General features: G+C 40.3%; 1 protein-coding gene across 1 annotated transcript in view; it reads left to right on the forward strand.

The window, feature by feature from the left end:
* The first annotated feature begins 2,046 nt into the window (after window positions 1-2,046).
* Window positions 2,047-12,050, forward strand: part of LOC124556110 (doublesex- and mab-3-related transcription factor A2) — a 176,167-nt gene continuing 166,163 nt past the window's right edge. Inside the window, exon 1 of the mRNA XM_047130133.1 lies at window positions 2,047-2,150. Coding sequence (XP_046986089.1) covers window positions 2,047-2,150 — 104 coding nt within the window. The remainder of the gene's footprint in view (window positions 2,151-12,050) is intronic.

The raw sequence follows: 12,050 nt of genomic DNA on the forward strand, positions 1-12,050 counted from the left end.
GACACAATTAGTGTTCGTGTCATTGCGTATTTTGATGGTACAGTCACATTAATTAGCCTTACAAGCTGAGTAAATGCAGTGCACTACACAGTTCGTATCATCGCCTATTTTGATAGTACAGTGACATTAATTAGCCACACAAGTTTAATGTGCCTGTAACATCAAAATATGCAGTGACAGGAACTGTGCAGTATACCGCAGTTATTCAGTTCTGAAGATGGGCATCGTTGACCGAAACTAACAATCTGATTAATAAACGTTTGTGGCCCGTGACTGGAATTATAATAAAATAAATAATTCCTGGATTGCTGGAGAACTTTACTGCGGCACTATCGCAACTCGTGGTCTTCTGTATATTTCCTTTCACCTCTCACCATTTCGTTCTTGGATTAGTACTGGGGTACCATCTGAGTCCTTTATGTTCATAGAACTGTTTCATTTTTCTCCAATAATCTTTCATTTTCATATGCGCAGCATATTTTTCTCCATCTTCATGCATGTCTCCACAGTTTTGCATTTCTTCTCTAATCATTCTCTTTTGCCATTCTGCAGTTTTTGTCAGTCTCATTATTTAGATATCTGTAAATCCTTTACTCTGCTTCATTTGCGGAATTTTTGTTCTTCGTTCTTCTATTATTTAAATTTAATTTCAGGTGTGTTATCCTCGGATTTTCTAATACATCACCACTCCAGTGGCATGGAGAACGTCTTGGCTATTGATAATGATATTAAACTCTAAGGAAAAAAGAAACAACCGACCAAAGAATTATCCTAATAGGACGGAAATCAGAAGATGTGATATACATGTACAGACAAATAAATGATTACAATTTCAGAAATATTGCACGATTTTTACAAGAGAAAGAGCTTCAGAAATTGAGCAAGACAAATGATTGGTCCACATCTCACCCTTACGGTAGCAGCCATTCGGCTTGGCATTGGTTGATGGAGTTGTTAGATGTCCTCTTGAGAGACATTGTGCCAGATTCTGTCCAGTTGACGCGTTAGATCTGCGGAGTCCCGAACTGGTTGGAGGGTGCTTCCCACAATGCTCCAAACTTTCTCAATTCGCGATAGATCCGGCGACCTTGCTGGCCAATGTAGCGTTTGGCAAGCACGAAGACAAGCGGCAGAAACTCTCACCGTATGCGGCGGGCATTATCTTGCTTACATGCAAGCCCAGGATGGCTTGCCATGAAGGACAACAAAATGGGTGTAAGGCTACTGCGGTTGACAATCAAAAGAAATAGCACCATCACTTCTGGTTGTTGGGCCTATGGCGGGCAACAGTCAGGTTGGTATTCCACCGCTACCCGGGGCGTCTCCAGACTCGTCTTCGCTGGTCATCAGGGTTTAGTTCGAAGTGGGACTCATCACTGACGACAATTCTAATCCAGTCAATGAGATCACAGGCCGAAGACATCGGCCCGTCGTTCATCGTCAACTGAGTTGAGAGAGCAACAAGCCGACTCTGCGTCAGCAGTTCCCAGCTTCTGGCGGCTCAACAGACGACTTCGGACTATTGTGGGCGTGGAACCCTACGGAATAAAAAGCTGAACGCCCACGTCGTGAAGATGACACTGAGGTTAGGTGATGGGAACCTCTATCAACTACAAATGCCTCACGACAGGCAATGACTAGTTCAACAGTGAACTATCGAGATGTACGACACAAGTTGTGGGATTGGATCAGGAGACCACATAATTCTAGCCATTGAGCATACCTGCAAAAACAGTTTTTCTTACGGTACTCTTCTATTTAGTGCAGCAGACCTGTTTCACAACGGCTGGGCAGCTGGAAACGCCTTGACGCAGCCCTCGGTGCTTAGCGAGCCGGGGCTCGGTGCCCATGCTACGTCGCCGCGTCACGTATCATCAGCTGAGCTGACGTTATGGAACTGGTCTACAACTCTAAGTTGAGGCGTAACGTAAGATAAGTTGTTTTGCAGAAATTCTCAATGGCAAGAATTGCGTAGTGCCCTGATTCAATCCCACAACTTGTGTCGTACTTCTCAGTACTTCACTGCCAAACTAGTGACTGGCTGTCATGTGGCATTTGAAGTTGACAGAGTCTCCTATCAGCCCACCTCAGTGTCGTGTTCCCCACGTGGGCATTCAAGATTTTGTCCCGCAGGGTTTCACGCCCACGTTGTAAGCACGGAGGCTGGAGCAAACTACGTGGTCTTCAATGCGGCAGCTGCCTCTAGTCCAAATAGCGATTGGTGGCACGTCGAAGTTAGCGGTATCCGTAACATCGGAGACGAGAAGAAATGGGACGCCACTGAGGGGGAAGGCAGGTTTTATTAAGAGAACTAATTCAGGTGGCATGGCTGCAGATTCAGATTCAGATTCTTTATTCACCATTGAGCACCTGCGGTGGAATAGGCAATTTACGTGGATATCATATAACATTTTCCTTGAATAGTACCTTACAGCTAAATGAGCATTGCAAATAGTGCCCAAAGATGATAACATACACCACAACACAAGATAAATACATTTCGTGACATCACATAACGAAATCCTTAAAAATTAATGTAGATTGATTTTAGTTTCATAAATTCTGTTATATTGTAAGAAGGATTGATTAGTAACCAGTTTAGTAGCTTGCTCCTGAAGCTACTTATGTGAGCCGTCCGAGAAGAAAATGGAAGTTTATTAAATATTTTTAGACTATTGATTAGATGGGAATTCCCTGTTCTTGTCAGCCTGTGCCTAGGTATGTCTAATTTTGTTTTGCCTCTGGTATTATGGTGGTGTATGTTTCCCCTCATTTCAAAATCTGCTATATTGTTTTTTGCATACAATGCTGAGGCGTATATATAAAGATTAATAACTTAATATTTTCAGCTGAATGAACAGTGGCCGGCAGTGCTCTGATCTACCAGAATTGCTTATTGCCCTTATCACTTTCTTCTGAATTTTTAGAACTTCAGTGATGTGAAGAGAGTGTCCTCATATCAGCAGTCCATACTCTATATGTGACTGAAAGAGTCCAAAATAAATAACTCTTAAATATTCTTTTGTCACCAGGCTCCTCAGTTTCCACATTAAATACATAACTCGAGACAATTTTTTGCAGGTATGATTGATGTGTGTTTCCCACGTTAACTTAGTCAACATGAATTCCTAGAATTTTAACTGCTTTCACCTCTATCTATTTTGACAATCCTAGTATAATCTGTTGGTTTTTATCAGGATTGCAAAGCAGTGTATTTGATGAGAACCAATTTAGTGCTGCTTCCAGGCCATCTTGCATCATATCTTGCAGAACTGATATATTTTCTCATGCTGAGCAAGCAAAGGTGTGTCATCAGCATAACAAATAACAGTATTGGGGATACAATGGGGTAAATCATTGACTGCAATTATAAAAAAGAAGGGCCCAAGGACAGAATCTTGTGGGACTCCTGTCTTAACTTCTAGCAATTGTGAGTCTCTGTTTCTGACAGAGGCAAACTGCTTCCTTTTATTTAGGTATGATTCAATTACTGCCAATGCAAAGTCTTGTACGCCATAGAATTTCAGTTTAGCAAGTAAGATATCATGAGAAATGCAGTCAAATGCCTTACTTAAATCACATAAAAGAAGTGAGGGTTTATTTTTATTCTCGAAGGCTGTTATTACTTCATTCACAATTGAAAGAACGGCAGTGGTGGTATTTCTTCCCTTGCGGAAGCCAAATAGACTATTAGAGAGTAAGTTATGCGACTCAAAGTAGTAGTTTAGTTGGTTATAAATAAGAGAAAATGGGAACTATTGAAACTGGTCGGTAATTTTTGAGACCATGTTTGTCCCCTTTTTTATACACTGGGATAAGTTTCGATATTTTTAGAGTTGTAGGATAGACTACAAACTCTAGACACCTATTAAACAGAAAGGCCAATGGTTCACTAATTATATGCACTGTTTTTTTTAATTATGTAATTGGCCAACCAAGAGTAGTCCATGCTCTTGGAGTTTGAGAACTTTGCCACTACCTTCGTAATCTCAGTGGGTGCGATTGTCCTCCATTTAAAGGCATTGTTTGCAGGTTGTTGTTGCTTAAGTAGATCACTTGCATTAGTGGTTGTTGTTTCAATTTTGTTCCTAATATCACTTACAGAGTCCATGAAGAAACCATTAACTTTATTCGGGTCAAGAGCTATGCTATGTTCATCATTCCTGCAATGCTCTTGTGCAACAACATTCCATGCAGCTTTGCACTTATTAGGAGCCCCTTCAATGTATCTTTTGTATGCTGTTCTTTTTGCCATTCTAAGCTTAGTTCTGTAGGTTCTCTTACATTCAAGATATGCTTTGTACAATTTATCTTTCTGCTCTGTTCCATATTTAAGAGAATTTTTATACATGTGGTACAACGATAACATATTTTCCCTCGTATTGGTAGGTTCATCTGCGTACCACTTAATGTTTCTCTTTATAGGTTGGCTTTTATGAATGATTTTTATAAGAGGAGAACAAGAATACCACAAATCTAAATAAATTTTGATGAAGTTCTGAAAAGCAGCTTCAGTTTTATAGTTATATATACAGTCCCACTTAATATCTCCGAGTTTCTGAATGAGCTGGTTTACTACTTCTTCCTTCTGCCCTCTAACCCACATTACCTTTTCCTTAGCATTGGCACCTGTGTTGGAGGGGAGTCCTTCAGTTTTGTTTTGGTTGAGTGTGAGGGGTATTGGATCATAGTCTGCAAATCCCCCACCTACAATACTGACAGTGTACAAATCCCTATCAAAGTTAACAATGATGTTATCTATACATACTCCATCACACGTGGCATTTCTATTGCTACAATATAGATTGAACATTCTGAGGAGGTTGAAAAAATACTTTGTGTCTTGCTCACAATCATTTCCCATTTCTATATTGAAGTCCCCACAGATAGCAACTTTTGATTTAGTTTTTAACAACTTTTTCATTATTAATTCAAATTTCTCAAAGAAAACACACATGTCACCACTTGGTGATCTGTAGAGACTTACAATAATTAGGTTATGATCCACAAGATTTATACAGGTGAATTCCCCATCCATTTCGGAACAGTATGGGCTAATATCAATTTTTCTGTATATTGTCCCGTCTTTAACAAAAATGCCTGTCCCCCCCTCCCACATTTTTTTTACTTCCCGACACATTACATCTGCAGCAACATATCCTTGAGGAATAAAGCAATCTACCTCATTACTCCTTAGCCAGTGCTCTGATACACAAACAACATCTACTTTCTTATCAATGCAGAAATGCTCCAGTTTTTAACAACTTTTTCATTATTAATTCAAATTTCTCAAAGAAAACACACATGTCACCACTTGGTGATCTGTAGAGACTTACAATAATTAGGTTATGATCCACAAGATTTATACAGGTGAATTCCCCATCCATTTCGGAACAGTATGGGCTAATATCAATTTTTCTGTATATTGTCCCGTCTTTAACAAAAATGCCTGTCCCCCCCCTCCCCCATTTTTTTTACTTCCCGACACATTACATCTGCAGCAACATATCCTTGAGGAATAAAGCAATCTACCTCATTACTCCTTAGCCAGTGCTCTGATACACAAACAACATCTACTTTCTTATCAATGCAGAAATGCTCCAGTTCCAACAATTTATTCCTAATGCTACATAAATACACTTGCATCACAGTTAATGTTTTGTTAATATGAGAAAGTTTTTTAGTCATATTCTGTGTCATGCCCTGTTCTGTGTCCTGGTGAGGCTCCAAAAATCCTTGAGAAGCTTCTACATTTCGATTACTTTCACGATTTTTATTTAGAGAAGATATTTTTGATTTGTCACGCTCTACAGACAGTATCAGTTTCCATTATTTTTAATTATTTTACAAATATCAACGAGAATTTTACTAAAAGTCATTGAACCAAGTCTATTTAAATGAACACCATCCCTACACAGACATTTGTCACTCAGGAATTTGTTTGGGTCAACGAAAAAAAGTTCATCGCACTGTTCCCTAATGCCACTGTTTAAATTGTTTATTTGAGTATTACTCACTGATCTTCTTTGTAAAATTCCACTGATTACCAGTCTTGAGCCTGCATTAACAGTTTTAGCTCAGCGAATTACGTTTCGTGTTTCATTTATTATTTATTCCTGGCTGTTGGTTCGTAATGAACTTGTCCCTGCATGTATTATAATAGCTTTGAAATTTGTCTGAGGACCACTATTATTTCTGGAGTTAGAATCATGTTTTTTGGTATTTTTAAAATGTTTTGCGAGTTGTTGAGGTTGAATGCCAGGGCGAACGTCGATATCACAGTTCGGAACTACCACATTTTTCAGTATGGAGTCGCCAATAACGAGAAATTCATTTTCGTCAACCTGTTTTGATGAGATACCGGTATTTTCGAGTTTGTTCTTTTTCTTGTACGTAACTGTTTTCCAAATGTATTTGTTTACAGACTTTCCACTCGGTAAGTCCTCTGCGTCTTTTTTCACTGAAATTTGCACATAAGAATCGTCCTTGTTTTGTATTGTACTTGACAAAGAATTTCCACATACACAAGAAACTGTTTCGCTTGCCAACTTTGCGTTTGCTTATTTCAGAGATTTAATCTCCTTTTTCAGAGATCCAATATCACTTTGTAGCAATTTTATTATTTCATCTTTCGACTTTATTGTACTTACAAGTTCGGCTGTTTCACACTGCAAACAGTCAGAGCAAGACCATGGCAGATCGTCACTTACGAATTTTAGGTTAACTCTTGCGCACTTTTCATGAAGCCAATAGTTGCACTTTACACATAAGATTCCTTTCATAACACGCTTTTTACACTGTTTACACAATGAACTGTTGTTTTTACTGTTTTTGTACGCATGCGGTGTGTCATTACACTGTTCAGTCGGCGCCATCGAGTACATCGACTGCGGAGAAAATCGCGGTAGTTGATGAGATTCTGAGTGACTTACAAACCGAACTGATCAAACTAGATCATCGGAAACGTTCACAGCTCAAGTCAGAAACAAAAATGGTTGGTTCAAATGGCTCTGAGCACTATGCGACTTAACGTCTGAGGTCATCAGTCGCCTAGAACTTAGAACTAATTAAACCTAACTAACCTAAGGACATCACACACATCCATGCCCGAGGCAGTATTCGAACCTGGGACCGTAGCGGTCACGCGGTTCCAGACTGAAGAGTCAGAAACAAAATCTGGGGGTTTGTACTAACAAAGGCAAAACTTGAAGGCCAGAGTGAAGAGTTACGTGTAGAAAACGAACGCTTGCGCCACGAGTTGACAGTAACTAGTGCACCTGACGCAGAAATAGAGAAACTGAAGCAGAAAAAAGTACAACTTCGAAATGAAGAGAGACCACTTCTCAATTACTTCGCAGCGGTCGTTCCGGCTGGCATTGTAAGAAGCTAGAAAATAAGTCAGAAGTTAGGATATAATAGACACGAGCGAAGCAAGCAAATGTTTGGTTTTTCAGAGCAACGAGTAATCAAGATATGTGTGCCGTTAGGGGAGTCTTGACGTAGACTATCAGTCCCCGTCGAGACAAAATTAGCCAACACGGTGATAGTAAATACTAAGTCACAGTTAGACAGCAAAAAGATGACAGAAAAACACAGGGATAAAGGAGATTAGGTACGAAGAGCCGAAAAAGGGGTGGTCACTATTGGCGGTCCGTCAAGTGGTGACAACGTTTTCTGATGAGTTCTGCGACGAATTGTTCGAAATCAACCTAAATGACGACCTAGATAAAGAGGAGTTCACGAGAGAGGTCAAGTTACTATTCAAAACAGGACTAAGGGACAAACGGGTTGTAAACAATATCCTCTGAGTCCTAACTGGTGGTTGCGGGTCAAACTCAAAATGGCAAAGAGTACTACAGACTGGGCTGGTGAGTGAGTCTTCTGAGCGCACGTTCGCAACGAGAGCGCTTCGGAAATCAGCCCGTAGAGCCATCGGGGGCCACTCCAGATGCGACACCTGCAGGCCATCGACTGTCCGTGACGTAACAGCTGCTACTTGAGCCCTCCGCGACTCAGGAGAACTGCCGAACGACGTGCACTGCTGCTGCTGACTGGGTCCGTATACTGGCCTGACTGAGAAGCCAGCGCCTGTGGGAGACAATCCTGTATTTCTGATTAGTAAATGTTTCGTTGTGAATAATGTTTTGTTGACGCTGTCGAGTGTGAACAGATCCTCCTCATCGCACTCTGCTCGGCACAATCCTGGCGATAGTAGCGGTCTTGGACTGGACCCCTGTAATACATTGACTTTGAGGCACTGGGAATCAAAGATGTCGTGGACATCCAACAGTCTTTAACTACTGTGACGTAGACCATACAGCAAAAAAGTGTAGAGAACAGGAAGTAACTTCCACCAAGCGTGGCAAACCAAGTCACAAATCGTCTGATTGTGGGAAATCTGAAAGTGTAGGGCACATATCTTGTAAGCGGCTAAGGAAGAATTGCTACAAGGTAGGAGGACCGGAGTGTGTGGCACACAGCAGTATGACAAAGAGATTGCACGCTCTGAATATGACCACGTACAATCACTAACACGATAAATGACCATGACAGTGAGCACATATATACAACGTGATGTGGGAGAAGTACAAATCGCCCTCCACCAGAATGCGAGCCTGGCATCACGCGGTTGTAAGGTGACGACAGTAGGCCTTCATGACCGAAGTCTGAAATGCAGATGAACTCTCTGACTCCTACACTGTTGAATGACACACAGGAGAGGTACGTTACTGGGATAGACTAAATAGACGACATTGTAATGCAGGGACTACTTTACTGCAACGTAGCTGGACATGAACTATTCCAGTGTACGATCGACAAAACAAAACTGTTCGCTTGGAAAATGGCTAAGTCTCACGTCGGGCATTCACATCACAAATTGTTGCAACACTTTCGCCTCACTATTGACGATATTTGGTTATAGCAGCAACATATCATTTTAATTATTTATTTATTTATCTTTACTCATCCAAGGATCATCTCACAATGATATTGGATTGTGAAGGTAACACAATCCAAATAAGGAGGCAAAATATTCAACACACAGCATACTTAATATGGTTTGTGAGGATAGATGTATTTTAGTAAACTTTTTCATTTCCTTTTGCAAATTATCATACATTTTTATCCCCTAACATGAAATGCCGCTTTGAATTTTTCATTTTTTTTCCTGGCTGAATGTGACGCAAAACTGGCTCTTGTTCCATTATTGTGTATAGAACTGTTAGTGCAGCATTTAGTAACATTTTCACTGATACGTATCACAGATTGGTAGATGTACTCACTTGGCACAGTAATGATGTCCAGTTTTTAAAAATAGTTATTGGTAATGGGCCCGACTGCTACTTCCAGTTATTATTCTTATGATACTTTTTTCAGAGCAAAATCGTGTCCATCTTCTGTGTTTTCGATCCCAAAAAACAATCCCATAGCTAAGAAATGAGTGTATGTAGATATAGTACCTATGTCACCACAGAGCATTGGTTGCTACAAACACCCTAAGAGCACAATATGCTGGTAACATTCTTTTTGCCAGTATCTTTGTATGTTCATTCCATGTTAGCTGGCAATAAATGTAAATCGCAAAAACCTTTGTGTCTGCTACACAGTCTATGTCTATACCGAGCGAGATGGCACAGTTGTTAGCACACTGGACTCGCATTCGGGAGGACGACGGTTCATAAACCGCATCTGGCCATTCAGATTTCGGTTTTCCGTGATTTCCCTAAATCGCTTCGGAAAATGCTGGCATTGTTCCTTTGAAAGGGCACGGCCGATTTCCTTCCTCATTCTTGACGCAATCCGAGCTTGTGCACCGTCTATAATGACCTCGATGTCGAAGGGATGTTAAACTCAATCTTCCTTCTTTCCTTTTTGCTACACAATCTATAGATTTATCATCTATGCTTAAAGGGAGAGAGTTCTCTTTATGATGTTGGTTTTCTTTATGTTCAACATGAATTTGTTACATACTGTCCAACTGCAAACATCACTGAGGGTGTCATTTGTTTTCTGTACCAGGAGCTTTGCAACCTATACAATGCTAAGTGTTTGATGAACACCAGGTGCTCGAGTTATTGACAGTGCTGCTTCAGTTTCTTTTCGTATTGTCATTCTTCCTCTTCTGTCATTCTGAGCTGAACTTAACATCTTTAGTTTTCTTCTCTATCGGTGAAGGTAAAGTGGCTGATGGCTTCAGAGGGCCTTGCAACCTATGCAATCCCAGGTGTTTGACGAACACCAGGTATGTTTATGTTTCTTGTCCGACAGTTATTTTACTAAAAACTTACCATCAGCAGACATGTGAACTATGTCTATCTTTTGCACCCTGTTTTCCAAGTAAGCCTGAAACCACTCATTCGTTATTCCTCTTGTACATCGAGCTTCTGACTTGCTCAACAGTATTTTATGGTCAACAGTGGCAAAAGGGTTGGTCATGGCTAAGAAGATGCCTGTAACACAACCAGCCCTATGAAGAGCGTCAATCACTTTTGTGAACTCTGCAGTGGCTGATATTGTACTTCTTCCAGTTCTGAAACCAAACTATGCCTCTTTAAAGAGGTTGTATTTAATCGCGTAACTCATCAGTCTCTCCTTCGTGATAGTTTTAATTATTTTTGAGAATAAAGACAACAGTGAAACTCGCCTGTAGTTTTAATGCTTCTGCATTACCTTCCTTTTGTAATGGTACCACTCGTGTGTGCTTTAGGTACTCTCGGAAAACACTTAACCAAAGGATTTCTTTATTATTTTTGTTAATGGGGCTTCTATGCGTCTATGCAGGCCTTCAAAACAGAGACAGGAACCTTGCTATGCCTGCTGACGTCTTATTTTTTAATTTTTGTACCGCCTTCCTAACTTCAAGTTCTGTTGTTTGATACCACATCATTGTACTTGCTGTGTAAGCCACTGTAGGTGCTAAATGTGTTTTAGGAAGACCTTTCTGCAGCTTCTCCGCAATACCAGAGAAATAATCATGAACAAAATTTGCTAATTTCTGAGGAATTCCTATAATTCTATCCAAACCTTGGCTTTTTATGTTATTATAGTTGTGTCTTCCTTTTCCAGTTTCTTGTTTTAGAACACCCCACACCACTTTACTTTTAGTTTCGTCATTGTATATTATTTTGTCAGTGAATTTTTTTTTTTTTTGCAGCAAGCAGTGACCTCCTGTATTTTTTTTAATATCTGTGATGGTGCTGAAGGAGCAGGGGATTAGTGGAATGCTTTTGCAAAGAACTCAGAAATCATATCTTACCTAGTTTTAAAATGTGTACCACCAGTGATATACGAGTAGAACATGATTCTCCACCCTTCAAGGTAGACCTACAGTAGCGACCTGCACAGCCGTATAATAACAGCGCTATATGCTGCAATTCATCATCTCTCCCCTGTAATGCATACTACCATGCTGCTCGGAGACTGTAACTCAACTTCAAGCTGATGTACTTCATTTTTAATGGATTGCCCATCTTGATGAATAATAGATAATTCTGAGCAAATATCCGTGGTGCTTGTGCACTCCTGGGTAGTACAGTGCACTTCCCACTCACACGGAACAGAAGTTGCGGCGGCCCGGTTCCTTTCTGGGATTTTACTTGCACCTACCTGTGAACTCGTCGCAGCAGATCGCCGATAGGAAAGCCGAGCAGAAACCTACCGTAATAGGGAAAAAGTCTTAATTTTGAATGAAAGGTGAAAATACTGGCAAAACTTCGGTATGTTCTGAAGTTTAGAATTATAAGTTCCCTGACAAGACCGTGCTAATCCTCACACAGTCATGCACAAATCCTTTCATTCACATTAGCAAGCTTATGGTAACGTATTTCTCGAAATCTGAACAGCTACTAAACACGGATTGTTCTTAAATGAAAATGCTCCCCACACTATTAAGTTTATCGGCGTCTAATGCACTCAAGCTTTTGGTCACCGATCTACTTAATATGCCACGCGGAATTACTGTCTTTTCTCATACACAAAATTACTTAAAAATCTATAATTACAAAAAAAAAGAATAAAAAGAAACGCACCGTAATACATATGCCTTCACT

Source organism: Schistocerca americana, chromosome X (assembly GCF_021461395.2).
Source record: "Schistocerca americana isolate TAMUIC-IGC-003095 chromosome X, iqSchAmer2.1, whole genome shotgun sequence".
Lineage (NCBI taxonomy): Eukaryota > Metazoa > Arthropoda > Insecta > Orthoptera > Acrididae > Schistocerca > Schistocerca americana.